The 20430-nt window shown below is 44.8% G+C and overlaps 1 protein-coding gene across 2 annotated transcripts in view; it reads left to right on the forward strand.

The window, feature by feature from the left end:
* Nucleotides 1–224: 224 nt before the first annotated feature.
* LOC126174282 (histone-lysine N-methyltransferase, H3 lysine-79 specific) overlaps nucleotides 225–20430 on the forward strand; it is a 94231-nt gene continuing 74025 nt past the window's right edge. For both annotated transcript variants that reach the window (XM_049921022.1, XM_049921023.1), the window contains exons 1-2: nucleotides 225–584; nucleotides 681–894. In XM_049921022.1, the coding sequence (XP_049776979.1) occupies nucleotides 333–584; nucleotides 681–894 (466 nt within the window). In that variant the 5' untranslated portion in view covers nucleotides 225–332. The remainder of the gene's footprint in view (nucleotides 585–680; nucleotides 895–20430) is intronic.

Consider the following 20430-nt stretch of genomic DNA (forward strand, 5'->3'; position numbering starts at 1 on the left):
GCATTTCAACGATATTTACTACTCCGCAAGGCGAAAAGTTGGGAACTCTGATCTGTTTAACTAGCAAAGAACATCTAAGTGTTTTTTTCTGGAGCTATGTACAGTACAGAGTAAGAATTTTATGAATTACTGTAAACATTTTAAGATTTACGCTATTAGATTGGAATACTGTGTATCGATTTCATTGCCTTATAATCAGTATCATCTTTGGACTGATATGTACATCTTAGTTTTGTGTTGCTTGTCGTGTATTTGTTATGATTGAGAGTGTCACGAAACGAGATTAGGTTAAGAGGTTGTTGCTAACGTTTAGTAAATGAGATTCGTTACAAATGTCTTCAGAGAAAGTTGGTGAGACGAAGGATACGGAGGATTCTAAACCAAATCCATTACCATCTGTGTTGAAAACCAAATCGAAGGATGCAGTTAATGAAGAAACGAATAAGAGTAAACGTGTGGTTTTCCAGGAAAAGCCTGTCATTATCAACAAAACTGTATCAAAGAATGGAGAGAACACGAAGAACGAGTCATCTGATTTTGATAAACAGAAAGAGAAGAAAGATCGTGTTCGTCCGCCGACGAAGGCAAGACTGAGTTACTTACATTGTAGTAGTTTGTGCTATTTACTGGAACCATCGCTGCTAAGTTGAAGAACCCATGTCTATATGACACTCTTGCAGGTTGTTGTTCGGAGGCTTCCACCAACGATGACGCTCGACGTGTTTGTTGACCTTGTTTCGCCTCTACCAGAGCATGATTTCATTTACTTTGTTCCTGCAGACATGAGTCTGGGCAGCAATGCATTTTCGAGGGTGTACATAAATTTCGTAAACATGGCAGATCTGCTTACCTTCCATGAGCAGTTCGACAATTATGTGTTTATGGATAACAAAGGTATGTATTACCGCTGTTATGTGATACCTTTCGGAACTATGTTTACAAACGCCAACCTTTATACTTTCTGCAATTTGTATCAGCCAGCGAGTTCACAAGTATCTCGATGTTAAACAGGCCTTACATATATTATTGAGTTAAAATGTGATAATGGACGTTCGCTGAAATCTTGTTTGCGGCGACACTGATCTGCTGAATCTCTTTCTCAAGTTTCACGTTTTAGTAACGAATTTATCACCTTATCAGCGTGTGTTTAGTGATGAGGAAAGTACCTATGGATATATGGACTCTTTGGGGTGTTAATGGTCTGAATTGAAGTAAGTGTCTTTTGCAACGTGTAAGGTTCGTTTTGGGCACAGTAACACATTATACAAACTTGGCATACTATTATTTGCTTCAGCTTCATTTTATCAGTACTTGAGAATAATTTCCTTCGATATCCAGAGAGATCATGCTTTGTTTTTTATGGCCTCCAGTGTTAAATCTTGCCCAAGACCTTTGAAACGGAACAGTGTGTATTCTCCGAGGTATTTGTATCTGAAGTACAGACTGCGAGAGTAGATCAGACTAAGAAATGCAGTGATGGTCATAAAAGAAACAAACAATTGGTTGAAATGAAGCTACACAAAGCGACTGATATGGAAGGAAGGGTAAAAAGGTCGAAGTGTGGAAAAACAAATGTGTAAACGAGAAAAAGATGGGAATTTGAAGAGGACAGAAGAAAACCATGTCAGCTAGTGGATCTTAAAAACTTAGGTGAAAACATACTGAGGAATCAGTCATCCATGTGGAGAAGCAAGATCAAATGTTGAAATTGTTGTATTGCAGAATGTGCTCCACTTGTTTCATGAAATTTTGTATATGAAACATGTCACCTCACTTGTAGCTCTCACTTGTGTGTGGCAGGTTTACCTGTGATAGGACTAGAAAATATAGTTCTGTCAAAGGAGTATGAATAAAGTTTTATAGCAAGTGTAGTCACAACACTATTTTTTTAAAGTTTTGTAATAGATTAAAACTGTTTGCCGGACCAAGACTTGAATCCAGGACCTTTGCTTGTTACGGGGAAATGCTCTACTGGTTGAGTATTTCTTTGTGAAATGGAAAAGTTCCGAGTTTGTGTCTTGTTTCAGCAAAGAGTTTTAGGGTGTCAAATTCGAAAATTGGGTTAATGGATTCAAAGACAACTGGAAAGCACTACATTTAAGACCCAGGTGCCTGTAGATTGGCAAATGATACTGCTCATCCAGCTATGGGCTGTCTCTTTAACGGTTGTCCATGAGTAACAAAGCTGTTTGGGATCCACACAAAATGTGTGCTGTGGAGCGTGTTCTTGCTCAAATATGAGGTAGTAACTAATGCAGGAGCCAGAATAATTTTAGATTTAGTGCAGTACTTGGGAGATTATTCTCCTGCTCATGCTTTTAGAATGATATTTTCCTACATTTTAAATGAATACCACAGCCATACAACTGTACTCACGGATGGGTCCAAGTAGGGGGCGTGCACTCCTGCTTATGTTTCTAAAATGATATTTTCTGACATTTTAAATAAGCACCACAGCTGTGTAGCTGTATTCATGGATGTGTCCATACACAGGGATTTCACTGGTTGCTCTGTACCCCCCCCCCCCCCCCCCCTCAATCATGCCCTCAACATTTGGTTGCCGCCAGACTTCACTGCTTCGGTGCCGAATTATCCACGATCTTGAGGATGTTGGAGCAAAAGAGATGTTGTGTGTGCCAAATTCCTTGTCTGTTCTGACTCCCTGGGTGTCCTTCAGTCTCTGCAATGCTTGCATTCAACCAATAAAGTAGTCCAGGGTATCCACGGCACCCTTCTCCACTTAACAAAGGCTAGGGAAGGGGGTGTCTTTCTGCTGGATGCTAGGGCACATGGGTATTGCGGAGAGCTAAAGGGCGGATGTAGCAATCAAGGAGGCAAGTTGAGATCCTCATTTAGTTCAGTCTGCATTTCTCCCTACAAGCTGTCATCTCACAGTTGTACAGAGTCATGCATCTGTGGGAAAAAGAGTGCATGGAACTTGGCTCAAATGGCTCTGAGCACTATGGGACTTAACTTCTGAGGTCATCAGTCCTCTAGAACTTAGAACTACTTAAACCTAACTAACCTAAGGACATCACACACATCCATGCCCGAGGCAGGATTCGAACCTGCGACCGTAGCGGTCGCGCGGTTCCAAACTGTAGCGCCTAGAACCGCTTGGCCACTCCGGCCGGCTGCATGGAACTGACAGAAAATAAGCTGCATCTCATATAGTCCACAATGCAGCTGTGGCATACCTCCATTGAGTGAAGCAGGTGGGATGACGTCTTCCTTACTTGTTTTTGCATAGGCCACAGCCCTACAATGCATCTCTTTTTCTCCAGCCCCAGGGCCATCCAGTGTGTGGTGCTTGTGGCGTACAGATCACAGTGCACAAAATATTACTAGACCATTTTATTTTTAGACCAGAAGGCGGTGGCAGATTTACCAGCAAATCTGCCATCTGTTTTATGTGACACTTGAACAAATGTGACTAGAGTTTTAAGATTTTGTAATGTGTCACACTTGTTTCCAGAAATTTTAGGAAGATGTCCATAACGTATTAACACAGGGTGACTGGCTCACCCTTGTTTTTTGTAAGTGGTCAGTGAGTCATATTTCCCTATTGTCCTATTTTATCTCTTTTCTCGCATTTCTTGTTTCACTTTGTTTCGGTGCCTTCAAGGTATTTTACAGACTGGCTCACCCTTGGTTATTGTATATTGTCAGCCAGTCGCATATCCCTATGCTGTTATTTTAGCTTCTTTGGCATTTTATTTGTGTTTTAATCCCAGGTATAACACCTTTAACCATTTCTCCATTGTTTTATGGCATTTTTTTTGTTCTGTGTTATTTGCTACCTTGAAGAGAGCTGAAAGCAGGAAGCTGTTGTCTGTGTCATGGGGAGAGTAGTAGTCAGGGTGGGTCACATTTCAGGGTTCCCAGAAGAAAACGCATCACTGTTGAAATTTGTAAAAGCAATTTGGGGGGGGGGGGGGGGTGAGAGCACGCATTGGCAGGTGCTTATGCAATTCTAAATGAATGTTAAATAGCAACACATTGAGTGCAACTGGGCTGCAACCCGCATCAAGTTGTTTATGGTGACCCATACCAGAATGACACATTGGTGATGGGACAACCGACAATTGATTGGTCAGTTGCTTGTCTTTTCATTCAGTTAGTTTAATGCTTCAAATGAAACAACCAAATGAAAATAGTCTATGCGGCCATGTCAGCTATATGAATGTTTTCCCTCACTTACCAGGTTTGAGTGGTTTCATTCGACGCAGGACAACTGATTGATACAAGTCTGTTGGTTGTGGCCATATGTTTTCAGTCAGTCTCCTTATTTGAGTGTTTTTATTTACACACTTTTTCAGCCTTTTGGGTTATACATGAACCAAGACTAGGATTGACAAATCATTTTCAAACAAATAAAGAATCTTATTTCAAGGAGATATAAATGAAATGTAAATTTCTAAAAAATAAAGTACTTCCAAAATGTATGCATTTACTTACTTAAATACAAACTTTCGTACTTGTGGCATTAAATATCAATTTTGGTTGTTTTAAAAGTTTAATATCCATTGCTGCACTGTAAATTTATGTATATATAAATGAACAATCACTTTTTAACACATTTTTATCATCGACTTCTTGTCTGTTTGTTCGGTACAATTTTGCAGTTGGTTTTAAACTACTTCCCAATAAGCTAGGCACCTGAAATTTTCAACACAACTCAGAACTGGATTACAGTGCAATACTGACTTGCTTCCAAGTGTAGATGTGGTGGAAGGTAATTTATTTTTCGGTTTGTCTGTCTGTCTGTGCAATACAAATTTTGCAACTGATTTTGTATAAACTTCTCGGTAAGCTAAAGAATTGAAACTTTCAAATTTAGCTCAGAACTGGAGGACAATACAATATTAACTCACTCTGTTTTCTTATATGTGGCAGAGACTATTTAGTGTACCACTGCCATTTCCTTGTTTTCCTGTTCCAGTTGCAAATGTTTCACTGTTAAAAATGATTGCTGCTAAGCTTCTGTGTGAGTTCAATTCTCTCTAATGAGACATAGGTAGAAGGAAGTAATATATTGGTTTAATTGGTTAAAAAGAAACTGTCTGTTCTAATCTCATAAAATTTTTTGAAGTTAGTTGAAAAATTTCACCCACACTTGACTAAAACTCAGAATATAACACATTTTTATATTGAATTAAAAAGTATTAAATAATCTCTCCCACCCCATACAAATTCCTAATGCTGTAAAAATAGCCCTGAAGATTTATGCTTGTGGGTTTTTAATAGCTATGGCAACAATTGTAAAAGTAAAGCAGAAAACGTGAGATGCATGGAATAGATAATAGTAAGTAGTATGGAAAATTACTGTCATTCAGAAAAATCACTGAACAGTTCATGTCATTTGAACTGCAGTAAAACTGTTAGTGACTTAGATGAACTATTCATGCATTGTCTGTTTTAAAAATGTGATATGTTAAAAGGTTTTTTTGTGTAAATATTTATTTTTAGTTTAAATTTGTTGAAGCTCTCTTTCTGTCTTCCCACTCATCACTCTGGGTAAACAGAAGCGTCCGATCCCACGCGTCGGCTTTGACCCGTGACGTAAGGGTGTTGTTGTGTGACGTCATGACGGCGCGGAGTTTGGTTTGTGAGTGTGGCATGTTTTTAGATGTCGTCGTGTTGTGGTTTGTTGTGCTCTCTGGTGGTATGTTCAGGGTTTTCGTTTGTGTGGTGTAATGGGCTCAGTTTGCTTTTGCTCATTATCCAGAATTGTTGGAGTGTCGGCTGTGTTTGTAGTGGAATTCGTTTCAGTGAGTTAATGATTTTGTGTGAAGGTTAATTTAGTGTTGTTCGCTGTACATCATGTGGTAATTTTAGTAAAATTAATCGGTTGCTGTTTTTGTTCAGGAATGGATATGACGGATAAAATTAACGGTGCGCAGGTCAATGGAGGTGTTCGATCCCAATGTGTGGCTGTGTGTGTTGATATTTGTATCGGGAGATGTTTTTGAGCTATATAGGCCAAGGGAAGTGTTTGTTCCTAATTTATGGGATTGGGAGCTGCTGTTGAGCTATGTAGGTCAAGGGAAGTGTTTGATTCCAGATGATATTGTGTTTAGTGGTATTTGGGGAGTTTTGTGATGTCGGTTTTTTGCGTGGTTTTGTATGGGGGTGGGTGTCTAAATTTGTTTATATTTAGTTTTCCCCCCACCCAAAAACACCCCATTTCCCCCGCTTGTCTCGTTTGTGTCATTAGGCTTTTTGTGAAAAGTGTGTGTGTTTGTTTTTCGATGTATTTTCTTCCTCATAATGTGTACGTACCGACTTCATATGCGCCATATTGGAATCGTGGTTTATGGACGTTTCTGCCATATTTGTGACGTCATGGGTCAAAGCAGACGGGCGGGATCGGACGCTTCCGTATTTCAGTAAATGCTGAGATGACATGGACATAAACCACATATGGTACTTTTTTTTTATCAGTTACATTTTAATCATATACTGCCACTTGTAAGAAATATTTTTTCGCATATAGTATTTGTCGTAGTTTATTAAAGTCCTTTGAATTTCTTTGGCTGATATTGTTTCATAATATGAATCATCTTTGCAGATATAGTATATTGCATGAATTTATCTTCAGGATCACATCTTACTTATTTGTAAGATTTCTTCCATTCATAAACATGACTGTCATTCGTATGTACATATGTTGATGATGTAATATTTAATGCTTCTTTGTTTTCATCAGGCTTTTGGTACATTAGAATCACATGCAGTATTTTTTGTTCCCATGAAGTGGTACAAATGAATAAAATACATTTATAAATTCCAAACTTTGCAGTTCTATTAACAGTCAAAACACAATAATCTTTACGACACTAGGCAAGGGTACCGCTAAAGGTAGTCTTATATGTGTTGAAATGTATCTATGTAATAATGTTCGTAAGTAGATAAGTTTTTCATGTTGTAAGTGTTTTTGTGTCATGTAAATGAGGCGTAAATGGGTACCTCACTCAGCATTCACCTAGACGAATGTGGAAAAACTGCATAAAAACCATGCTCAGGTTAGCTGGTGAAAGCAATTTGATGTGATGGGGGAATCGATTGAAATGGCTCTTGCCTTCCATCTCTGGCATTCAGCAAGCAGTCGCACTTTTAAAATAATGCTGTAAAATTAATAAATTGAATTACATCTTGTATCCATGTTCTAACTAACTTATTCAATGTTACTTTGAGCACAAATATATTTCAGCTCAAGGGAAAAGTTATAATTTTGCAACATTATGAAAAGAATAGTTGCTATTCGTCATATACCTGAGATGCTGAGTCGAAGATAATCACAACGAAATAACTGTCACACAGTAAGTTTTTGGCCAACTCCCCCCCAACACCACACACACACACACACACACACACACACACACACACACACACACACACACACACACACACAAACATGACCACAGTCTCTGCCAGTTGAAGCCAGTCTACAAATAGCAGAGTGTGATGGGAGAGGCAACTGGGTGAGGGTAAGGCAGGGGCTGGAGCAGAGAGGGTGAGGGATAGCAGGGAAGGGCGGGAGATGGTAAAGTGCTGCTGCAGTAGCATGCAGGGCGAGGTGTAGAGAGGGTAGGGCAGCTAGGTGCAGTTGGGAGGTTAGACGGAGGGCAGGGAGAGAGGGTCAGGGGGAGGGGGGGGGCAGAAAAGGAGACAATTAAAAAGACTGGGTGCATTGGTGGAATAAAGGGCTGCATAGCATTAAAACAGGAACAGGAAAGAATCTAGATGGATAAGGACAATGACTAACAAAGGTTGAAGCCAGGAGGGTTCCAGGAACATAGGATATACTTCAGGGAGAGTTCCTACATGCATAGTTCAGAAAAGCTGGTGTTGGTGGGAAGGATCCAGATGGCAAAGACTGTGAAGCAGTCATTGAAATCAAGGAAGTCCTGTTGGGCAGCATGCTTAGCAACAGGGTAGCCCAGTTGTTTTTTGACAATAGTTTGTCGGTGGTCATTCATGCAGACAGACAGCTTGTTGGTTGTCATGCCCGTGGAGAATGCAGCACTTTGATTGCAGCTTAGCTTGTAGAACACATGACTGGTTTTACAGGTAGTGCTGCCTTTGATGGGATAGGTAATGTATGTGACCAGACTGAAGTAGATGGCGGTGGGAGAATGTGTAGGACACATCGGATAGGTTAATTACAAGGATATGAACCATGAGGCAAGGGATTAGGAGCAGGGGTTTTGTTGGGATGGATGAGGATAATGTATAGGTTCAGAGGGTGGCACTGTAGAGGTGGTAGGAAGGATAGTGAGTAGGACATTTCTCATTTCAGTGCACAATAGGAGGTAGTTGAAACACTGGCAGAGAATATATAAGGGGCATTCAAAAAGAAATGAGCCAGAGTCTGGAATGCGCAAACCGGTGACAGGAGGGTAATATCGTGGCATGTGTAATGAGGTGTGGTTCTGATCAGTGTGTGGAAGTTCACAGCCCATTGCTAGACGGCACGCGTGGACACCACGTGACTATACAGAGCTAGCAGCAGCATGCATAAATCATCCAACACTGCCAGTCGCATTGCAGTGACATGGAGGCGTCAACAGAAGAGCAAAGAGGTGTTGTTCGTTTCCTGACAGCAGAAGCAGTAGGAGGAATGGACATTTGTCATATCGAATGTCGCAAGTGTACGGTGAACACTGCATGTCCCGTGCAAGGGTCAAGGCATGGCACAAGTGCTTCAGGAAAGGACGGGTGTCATTAGCTGATGACGCACTGTCTGGAGCGCCACACTGCATTACTGATCACATCGTCTAACTGGTGGATGCACTCATTACCTAGGACCACCGAGTGACAGTGAAAGCCATAACCGCTGTGGTCGGATTGAGTGTCGGAGGTGTTCACACCATCATGAAGGAATGACTGTCCATGTGCGAATTGTGTGCCCAGTGGGTGCCCCACAGTCTTCAACCACACCAGGAAGCATGTTGAATGGCCCACTGTCTGGCTCACCTGCAGCACTATGCTCGGGAAGGGAATGCGTTCCTGGCATGAGTGTCGGCTGGAGATGAGTCATAGTGTCATCACTTCGAACTAGAATCAAAAGAAAGTCTCCAGTGGAAGCATCCAGGGTCAAAACCACCAAAAAAATCCAAGGCCATCCACATGATTGTAGGAAAAGTTACGCTGATGTTCTTCTTTGACTGAGATGACCCCCTTCTGATTCACTTCCTGCAGCATGGGACCAGTGTTACTCGCAAACCTTGACCACCCTTTGCCAAGCAATCAAATCGAAATGACCAGGCAATCTCACCTGTGGGGTCATTCTGCTCCACAACAATGCAAAGCCTTATATGGCCAACACATTTGCGACACTCCTGCAGAAATTTAAATGGGAGGTTCTCAACCACCCTCCATACAGCCCGAATCTTTCTCCCTGTGATTGCGCCATTTTTGGTCCCATTAAAAAGGCTCTGAGGGACAAAAGATTCACCTCGGACAATGACGTCCAGCTGTACCTGTGGAAATGTTTAACATCGCAGCCCTGGGAATTTTATGAAACAGCCATTCACCGTCTTGTGTCACAGTGGGGCAAGTGTCTCAACAGCCAGGGTCAATACGTCTAACATAGAAGTGCTGGTTCCTGTAATTATGCCTCTGTCCAATTTCTTTTTGAAGCCCCCTTATATTTCAGTACCTCCAGTCCTGTGTGGTCTGAGTCATGAAGGGAATACTCCTCTGTGACCAGGCTGTGGTACTTTGGGAGGTGTTTGTTACTGGAAAGATAAGGCATGGAAGATCTGTTTTTGTACAAGGTTGTGAGGGGGAGGTAATTACAGTGTTACAGTGAGTTTTGACAGGGGTCGCTTGTCACTGCAGATGCAACGGCCACAGGTGGCTAGTCTGTATGGCAGGAACTTCTTGGTATGGAATGGGTAGCAGCTGTCAAAGTGGACATATTGTTGGTGGTTGGTAGGTTTGATATGGACAGAGGTACTGATGTAGCCATGTTTGCGGGGGAGGTCAACATTGAGGAAGGTGGCTTGTTGGGTGGGACCAGGTGAAGTGGATGGGGGAGAAGGTGTTGAGGTTCTGGAGAAATGTGGATAGGGTGTCCTCAATCTCAATCCAGATAACAAAGATGTCACTAGTTAATCTGAACCAGGTGGGTTTAGAATTCTGGGTGGTTAGGAAGGTTTCCTTCAGATGACCCATGAATAGATTGGCATAGGATAGTGCCATGCAGGTGCCCATACCTGTACCCCAGGATTGTTTGTAGGTTACACCTTCAAAGGAGAAGTAATTATGGGTGAGGATATAGTTGATAATGGCGACTAGGAAAGAGGTTGTTTGTTTGGAATCTGTTGGGTGTTAGGAAAGGTATTATTCAATAGTGGCAAGGCCAGGGCATTAGGGACATTTGTGTAAAGGGAGATGGCATCAGTAGTGATGACCTGGGCACCGTATGGTAAAGGAGCAGGTACTGAGGGGAGTCGGTGGAGGATAGGTTGCGGATAATAGGCTGAAGGTGTTGGTATACAAGAGCAGAGTGGGGGCACAGTAGCCGGCCACAATAGGTTGTCCTGGGTGGTTGGGTTTGTGGACTTTAGGAAGCCCGTTGAAAGTAGAAGTGCAGGGTAGTGGTAGGGGTGAGGAGCAAGATGGACTCCTGGAAGAGATTGTTGGATGGGCCTAAGGATTTGAGGAGAGACTGCAGATCCTGCTGGATTTCTGGAGCGGGATCACTGTGGTGCATTTTTTGGCGAAAGAATTTGACAGCTGGTGAAGTCCTTCTGCCAGATAATCTTTGTGGATCAAGACAACAGTGGTGGAGCCTTTGTCAGCATGTAGGATTATGAGGTTGGTATCAGTTTTTATGGGTGAATTGCAGTTCTTTCTGCCGATCTAAGGTTAGTTTGCATGTTGAAGGATTTGGGGAATGATGGTGAAGCAATGTTCAAGGTTAGAAATTCTGGAAATTTAACAGGGGGTGATTTGGAGCCAGTGGGGATGGGTTATGGTTGAATGGAGGACTGAAATTCGCCAGGCAGGGTTCAGAATTGGTCTTCAGTTGAATGTGATTGGTAGGGTTGATGGCGAAAAAGTGTTTCCACTGTAGGGACTGTGAGAAGTAGAAAAGGTCTTTAATAAGTCCTGTATAATTGAATTTGGGAGTGGGGCAAAAGGTGAGGCCTTTGGAAAGGACTGATATTTCTACAGGGATAAGGCTTTTGGAGGAAATGTTGATGACTGTGTTTTTGGTCTGTTTGGGTTCTTGATTCTGTATGGTGGTGGGAGTGTTGGAGGGTGGAATAAATGTAGTATGTCTGAGAGACAGTGTTTGTCAGCTATGTGAGGGAGGTTTGGAGGTTATTGTAGAGGCAGTAGACAGTGGTAGTCCAAGGTGAGAGCAGGAAGTGAGCAGGACGGAGAGTTTCTTTGAGGTGATGTTGTGCATGTTGCTCTAGTTCCTGGAGGGCAAGAGTTTCAATGTGTGTAATTAGATCCAGGTCATTGGGATTTCATAGCACAATAATTTTGTGGGTGGAGAGAAGGTATTACAAGGAGGTTTGGGCTTGCTTGATGTGGTTTTGCAGGACTGTGTTGGTGAGGGCTAAGTTTTTATGGAATCTGAACAGATGGAGGTCATTGTGGAAGGAAGGAGATGGGTAATTTTATGGTAAAGCCATTTTTTTGGGGGGGGGGGGGGATTCCATGAACCAAGCAACAACACAGGAACAGTATGTGGGAATGTGTTCTGGCTATGGACAAGGAAATGTTTCTGTATTGATGCAGATAGAAGGAGCAAGGATCCATGGTGATGGAAAAAACGGGAAAAAATATGTAAATAACGTAAAATTACGTCTGAAAAAATTCTCAAAAAACACCCAAATGTGTGAGAAAAAAAAACAAAAAGGATGGAAAGAGAGGAAACAAGAAGAAATCTGAGAGAGTACATCAACAGCGAAAAGTGTGAAGTCACAAAGAGATCAAAGAAAAAGTATAATTAAAAAAAGTTACTGTGTGTTGCAGGTCTGTGGGTGGATAAGTGTGAAGAAGGGGACAGCAAATGTGACTGGATTAGGTGAAATTAGTAGGTGCAAACTGGAATACAGAGGAGAAGGCGGTAGGTTGGGGAGGGGTTGGTAGGATGTGATAGGGGATCGTGTGGCACAGGAAATATGTTTGAAAATATGGAAGAGTGACACAGGGAGGGAGATCAATTTCAAGGTAAAGGATTAATGATATCAGCAGGAGTAATGTGGGATATAAGATGCTGCATCATCAATCTGCTTGGTCTTGTAGCCGTCTGTTGTCCGCGGCTGAGACGGTTGTTACAGTGTGGCTTGTAGGTTGTGTGTGCAGTGCAGTTTGTAAGGTAACAAGAGAAACACGGGAATGAAGAGAAAGAAGGACGGACATCGGTTATACTAGTTCATTAGAAAATACTAACAGAGGAAAACAGCACTGGTTTAGGATGGAAGAAAAGCTGTCAGGCAAAATCAGGCAGTGGAAAATCCAGCATGGAATGTGACAATGTTGTGAAAACGATAGTTGCTACTCACCATACAGCTAAGATGCTGAGTCGCAGGTGGCACAACAAAAAGACTGTCACACAACAGAATAAGCTTTCAGCCGACAAGGCCTTTCTCAAACCAGACGAAACACACACTCATGCAAATGAACACACATGCACACAACCACAGTCTCTGGCAGCTGAAGCCACCTTAGAAAACTCTCCGCTCTGCCCACTTCCTACTCCCACCTTGGACTGCCACATTCCACTGTTTCTACAACCACCTCCAAACCTCCCCCATATCCCCTCACAACTGACAAACACTGTCTGGCAGACCTACTACCTTTAACCCACCCTCCAATACTCCCGCCCAACACCACAAAGAATCCAGAACTTAAACAGACCTGGAACACAGTCACAAACATTTCCTCCAAACGCCACATCCCTGTAGAAATATCAGTCCTTTCCAAGGGCCTCACCTTTTGTCCCATTACCAAATTCAACATGCAGGATTTCTTAAAGATTTTCTCTCCTTCTCCAGGTCCATACAGTGCAAACACTTTTTCGCCACCAACCCTACCAGTCAGATTCAACCAAAGATCAATGTTGAAGCCTGCCTGTCTCAGTTCCATTCTCTATCCAACCGTGACCTACCCCCGCTGCCCCCAAATCACACCCCTGTCAACTTTCCAGAAATTCTTAACCTTGAACCTTGCATCACCGTCATTCCCCAAATCCCACAACATGCAAACTAACCTTAGATACACAGAAAAAAACTGCAATCCACCCTCTAAAAACTGATCCCAAACTTACAATCCTACCTGCTGACAGAGGCTCCGCCACTGTTGTCTTGAACTGCAGAAAGATTACGTGGCAGGAGGACTGCATCCCCACTACCCCCCCCCCCCACCCCCTTTCCCAGGGGGCTCACAGTTCTTTTGTGAATTGAATGCGGCGCACATGGGTCCCCGAGCTATTGCAAACAATTTTTCCTTCCCTGGCTGCATTTCCTTCACCCTGCCCTCCCTCCCTGTCCTCCCTCCTTCCCTATTGCTTTCTCCTTCCCCTCTCTCGGTGTTCTGATTTATATCGACCTGTCTGCCCACCTGGTTCCCTGTATTGCTTGCAGTTATGTTCCTTCTGTCTGTTCTTTCATCCTTTTTGGTGTTTAGGTCTCTACTTGATGTTTGATTTGGGGAAGCAGTCCCTCCCTAGCATCTACGGTGTGGATTCCTCTCCCCCTCTCCTTTTCCTCTCCCTTCCCCACTGTAACCCCCTTCCATACTGCCAGATCACCAGCATGAGGAGCCAGTCCAAGTGGTGGAGCTGTTGTGTACCCATCTGGCTGAGTCCCCTGGCAACACAGGGATCACACTACTGATACCTGAACTGTTCCCTCCCATGTATGCTAAGGAGTGTTTGCTTGTCTTCTTGGAGCATTGGAATTCCCGGAAACAGCCGCAGTGCCAGACGTCCCTTGCTGTGGCTGGATGGCACCCATTGGGAGAGCCCCAGATCGGATTGGGTATCTGGTAAGATGCTTGGCACATGAAGCATATCAAGCTACAATGATCTGGCCGTTCTCAAATGGCCGTCTCTTCAAATGGTGTAGGATCCTTGAATGCTGTTTCGTATGACCCGGCAGCCTTTCGTTCCCTGGCTACACCTTGGAAGGAGGGCCAGGCTGACCATCTTGGGATGAAACACTTTCCCTGCTACCTCGTCTGTACTACGACTGATAGTGACAAAGCCACTGCCAAAAAGCCATTTTTTGTTTGTGGAGAATGTCAAGGACAAGTTTGGTGAAGTGGAGTGGAGTCTCTGAGTAAGATGCGGTAGGGCCCCCCTGTTGATCAAAGTTGCTTCTGCCATCCAGTCCGCAGTTCTTCATGCCTGTGATAATCTTAGCAATTTCCTGGTGTCTGTTTCCTCACCAGTCTCTGAATATCATTCAGGGAGCGATTTTTCATAGGGACCTCATCCTGCGAACTGATGAGGAACCGGAGGTAACCTGGAACGACACAGTGTTCATTTTGTTCGACATGTACAGAAGGGTCGAAAAGACAATGCCCCCCCCCCCCCCAATACCGGCACCTTCGCTCTAGCTTTCGAGTGGGATACCCTCCCAGAGGAGATCAAGGTTATGTGCTACATATGTGACGTAAGCCGCATGTCCCACCACCCATGTGATGCTTTCGGTGCTTGCATTTTGGGCATACGTCTTCCTGCTGTATGGCGGGCCCTCTGTGTTGTGATTGTGGACACCCACTCCATGAGGGAAGCCCTTGTGTTCTGCCGCCTGTGTGTGTCAGTTGTCAGGACCGACACTCCCCTCACTCGCTGGATTGTCCGGCTTACAAGAGAAAAAAGAAGATCCAAGAATACAAGTTCCTGGATCGCCTGTCTTATGCTGAGCCTCGCCAAAAATACGAGAGACTCCATCCAGAGTCACTATCTTCAACTTTTGCCCCCTCCTACCTCTTCCTTACCCTAGCCCTGTACCCCTCTGCCCATCCCCTCCCCTGCAGTTTCCACAACCTCTCATCTGGGAGCCACTCCCCCTCCCCAGCCGAAGAAGTGCCCCCCTTCTTCGGCACGGGCTGGCAATCGGGCTCCTCTCGCAAGCAAGAAGCCTCCTACCACCTCTCGGCCACGAGACACACCATCTGTGTGCCCCAAGATTGTCTGTTCTTTTTCGGTTCTGGATCTTGCAGATGCCTGTACTCCCTCCATGCCCTGTCCCCTTCTACCTCTGAAAGAAAAGAAGAAGAAACATAAGTCCTAAGACAATGCCCCCCTCCCCTCCCACCCCTCCCCGGTGCCCATGGAGGTGCCATCTTCTCCCTCGCAACCTGAGTCTGACATCTTATTTGTGGATGTCACCCCATCCTTGTTGGTGACTACCACTGACTGAGTGACATGACATTTTCTCGGCTTCTTTATGTCTAACGTGGACTCTTGCCATATGATCATCCTGTGGAATTGCAACGGATACTATCATCAACTACCAGAAATACAACATCTTGTCTCCTCCTATTCTGTGTTCTGTCTTGCTCTTCAAGAAAAGCTCTTCTGTGATGACCACTCTACAGCATTTGTGGTTATTGGGCATTCCGTCAGAACCCAGAGGTAGCATCTGGCGGGGTGTGCACTTTGGTTCGCTCTGATGTCATTAGGGACTGGATCCCACTATGTACCAACTTGGAAGCAATAGTGGTTAGAGTGCAAACAACTCTGGCAATCACCATTTGTAATGTCTACCTCCCTCCAGGTAGGCAGGTTCCTTACGTTAAACTATCTACCTTAATCCAGCAACTCCCACTCCTATTTCTCCTCCTTGCAGACTTCCGTGCCTGTCTCCCACTGCGGAGGAGTGCCACTTCAGTGGGTAGGGGTCTCCTGATTGACCAACTTATTTCAGACCTCGATTTGTCTCTCCTCAATTATGGTTCCCTTACTCATTTCAGTGCTGCTCATGGCACCTTTACTGCTATTGATCTCACGATCTCCTCCGCTGCTCTTGTTGCTTCCTTACTTTGGTCATCCCATGATGACCTTTGTGACAATGACCACTTTCTGGTGATTCTATCATTCCCCTGCTGCTGCAGGCCAGTTGGCCTTTATATACATCCACTGTGCACTTCGACACCTCCCTCTCGAATTTCATTGATGTCATCGTGCAAGGCATCTCTGCCCCTTTTTTCATCCCGCTGGTACTGCTGTCCCCCTATCCACAGGTGTCCCTCATCATCGACCACTATCGTAGTGGACCAAGTATGTAGCAGTTGCTGTCCAGGACCACTGATGGGCACTGTAACGATTTAAGAGATGCCCTTAACAGACCAGCCTCCTTGCCTTTAACTGTCTCCATGCTAAGGCTCGTTACCTTATTATGCAGAGTAAAAAGGAATGCTGGGGGCACTATGTTTTTTCAGTGGGGACATTTGCCTTTTAATCACAGGTTTGGTCAAAGCTCCGTAGCCTTCTGGGCCGCCAGCGAAAGTCAACTGTCCAGGATCTTAACCTCCAAGGAGCTCTGTCCACTGATCCAATGGTCCTTGCAGAACACCTAGCAACACACTATGCAATAGCATCAGCGTCCTCTTCCTACCTTTCTGTGGCAGAAACGCCAAATTGGACAAACACTCCTCTGTTTCCGCCCGCACCCCGCTGAGCCCTATAATGAACCCTTCGTTGAATGGGAATTCTTGCAGGCTCTTACCTCTTCACAAGACATGGCTCCACACCCAGATTCCATCAACAATCAGATGTTCCATCACTTGGACATTCCCCAGAGGCAAGGTCTTCAACCGCATTTGGCTCACAGTTGCTTTCCTGTCACAATGGCAAGACAGTGTAGTTACTCCCATCTTTGAGCCTGGGAAGAACCCAACATCTCTCGACAGCCACCACCTGATTAGCCTGACGAATGTACTTCGTAAACTGCTCAAGAGAATGGTTAGCTTCCGTTTATGTTGGGTACTCCAATCTTGGGGCCTTTTGTCCCCATATCATTGTGACTTCCGGGCAGGACGACCTCCAACTGACCATTTCTCAGATTGGAAATAGCCATCCAACAGGCTTTTACTAACCGCCAGCACCTTTTCATGGTCTTCTTTGACTTGCATTCAACATGGATTGGTGTTATCAAATTTTAATTACCCAACATGACTGGGGCATCTGTGCCCCCCCTTCCAATTTTTATCCAAGGGTTTTTATCGCACCAGCTCTTCCCGGTTCAATTTGGCACTTCACTCAGTGCGCCTCGGATTCAGGAGAACAGTATCCCACAGGGTTCTATGCTAAGTGTCACACTCTTCCTCATAGCCATCAGTGGGCTTGTCACCTCTGTTGGGCCTGTGGTTAGCCCGGTGTTGTACATTGAAGATTTTGCATCTGGTGCAGCTCCCACTCAGTAGCATCTGTTGAGTGCTGACTCCAAGGTGCCATCCGATGGGTCTCTGCATGGGACATCTCCCATGGCTTCCAGTTTTCTCCCTCTAAAATGCAGGTTATACATTTTTGTCGTCGGCTCACAGTACACCCCGATCTAGAACTTTATTTAGGTGACCTGCTCCTCGATGTTGTAGCACAGTCCCATTTCTTGGGCCTTATTCTTGATAAAAAGTTAACAGGGCTGCCCATATTTGCCACCTAAAGACTACATGCATGTGGAAGCTTAATGCTCTCCCCCTTCGGGCCCACACATCTTTTGATGCAGACCATACCACTCTTCTCCATCTTTACCATACTCTGGTCTTGTTCAGACTAGAGTATGGTAGTCAGATTTATGGCTCAACAGCTCGTTCCACTTTGCAACTACTTGACCCTGTTCATCTTTGTGGGGTGCATCTGGCTATTGGTGCCTTTCCCACTAGTCCCATTGACAGTCTCCTCACAGAAGTGGAGATTCCCCCTCTACAAATATCACGGAGCCAACTCCTGGTATCTTATGCAGTCGCCATTTGCCAATTCCCTGGCCATTCCGTGTACCCTGTCCTCTTCGCAAACGAGGGATGTCTCCCTCTCACAGCCGCCCCCCGGTGGGATTGCCGCTTGGCATGCGTCTCACATCCTCTCGTTGGGATCTCCATCTCCACTCACAGGAATGCATCCCGTGTATTTCCTTGCATACACCACCTTGGATGGTGTCTATATCATGGATTAGGACCAACCTTTTCCAGATCCTAAAGTCTCCATCATCCCTATGATTTGCAGCGTTTTCTATGTGCCATCCTTGCTGAGTTCCAGGGTGCTACTATCTTCTACCCTGCTGGTTCCTGGACAATTGATAATGTGGGATATGCTTTCATGTCTCCTACTGGCTTAGAACACCATTTATTGCTGGAATCATGTAGCGTGTTCACAGCAGAGCTTCTAGCCATTCGTAGAGCCCTCCATTTTGTTTTTCAGGCCTCCCTCCACACTGTTTTAATTTGTTCAGACTCAGTGAGCAGCCTCCAGGCTATCAATCAATGGTCTCTGCTATCTGTGACCTTCTCTCTGCCCTTGGCCTTGCTGCCTGCTCATTTGTCTTTCTCTGGGTCCCAGTCATGTGGGCATCCCAGGGAATGAACAGGCTGACCACCTGGCTACAGCAACAGATATTTAATCCCTATTCCCTTTCATGATTCCGGCTGTGGATATGCAGATCTATGTCAAATCTCTCTTTGTCCAAAAGTGGAATGACATCTGGTGCACTACTGCTCATAGTAATAAACTCTGCACAATCAAGGAGTTTAATGCAGTTAGGTGTTCTTTCCTTCTGCTCCTCTCACAAGGAGTCCACTGTTTTATGCCGTCTATGCATTGGTCATACCAGGCTCTCCCATTGTTTCCTCCTGTGTAACAAATCAACCTCATAGTGTGTTTGTGGAGCCAGACTGGCAGTATCCCTCGTATTGGTGGAATGTCCCCTGCTTTTAGCATTTAGTGCTAAGTATAGTCTTCCCAATTCCTTAATTTTAATATCAGCTGACAATTCGTGGATGGTTGAACTTGTCCTCGATTTCCTCTGTGGAAGTGGTTTTTATTCCGAGATATAAGATTTTGCTTTACTCCTGGAGCAGAGGAAGTGTGATTTTAGTTGCAATCTCTCTTCATGTCTTCTCGGTCTGGGACCCCACAACTACTCCTCCGTGGAAGGACAGCCCCTTTTATTGAGTTTTTAGGTTCGGTCTCAGCTTTTGTGCCTTTTATTGTGTGTGTTTTAACTTAATTATTTTATAATTTGACTCACCTGATTGGATCCGTCCACTTTTAGCAGACTCTCTTTCTTCTGTGAGTTAATTCAGAATCGTGGGACTGTGCCCTCACCATTTGGTCTCATAAACCCTCTCAATTAATCAATCAGTCAATCAATCAATGGATCAATCAAGGACTCCACCAACTTCTGATTCATCCACCTACAAACTGTGCCACAGTGACCCCATTCCAGAAATCCAGCAGGACCTCCAGTCTCTCCTCAAATCCCCCCCCCCCCCCCTCCCCCGCGGGTCCAGGGGGCCTGAGGTATTCCTGCCTGTCGTAAGAGGCGACTAAAAGGAGTCTCGCACATTTCGGCATTTATGTGATAGTCCCTTGTAGGGTTTGACCTCCATTCTTCTAAATTTTTCCGAAAAGCGTGCCAATTGGGGAAGGGCCCCTTACATGGTGCATCGTGTCCATTGTGCCATGGATCTATAGCCCGCTTTCTCATCGTTGCATTGCAGTCCTGCTCATTCTCCATCTCTTGGGCGAGGACACCTTCCTGGGTGCGTTTTCCACCTTGCACTATGCAGTGTCGCTTTCTGCGCCGATGATGACCATGGATTAGTTTGCACCTGATATCCAGCACAGTAGCCAGTCCATTGTGGTGGTGCCGCCATGTACCCTGTTGGTTATAGCCCCCTGACAACACAGGGATCACTCTGCTGATGCCTGCGCTGTTAACTCCCCACGTATGCCAAGGAGTAGATGACTGTCACCCTGGGGCATTCCCTTCCCAGGTTTCTGCTAGTGGGAAAGAAGACACCCGCCAGTGGCTGAAGAGCCCAAAAGCAGTTGGTTGTAGGACTTCACACTCACGCTCAGAGCCGGAGAAATCCTCCCAGCCCAGAAAACCCAAGGAACAGCGAGAGAAATCCAAAAAAAGGTCCCCAAGACCAAGAGAATTGCAGTGGCACCCACACCAACACTACCTTCAAGCTCTGCGTCTGCGGATGAGGTAGAGATTCTGGCATCCGCTGAGGACCTAGATCTCGCTGGACCCTTGGACACAATGGATATAGACTGCTCAGGCGACTTTGGCGTAAACTGCCCCATTGAATGTTCCATGCCTTCCCATTCTCACGATGATGTCATCCTCTAGTGGAATTGCGGCACTTTTTTCCACCGCCTGTCTGAGCTACGGCAGCTGTTAAGATTTACACCTACTTTCTGCATTGCCCTCCGGGAAACCAGGTTCC

This window comes from Schistocerca cancellata, chromosome 1, assembly GCF_023864275.1.
Source record: "Schistocerca cancellata isolate TAMUIC-IGC-003103 chromosome 1, iqSchCanc2.1, whole genome shotgun sequence".
NCBI lineage: Eukaryota > Metazoa > Arthropoda > Insecta > Orthoptera > Acrididae > Schistocerca > Schistocerca cancellata.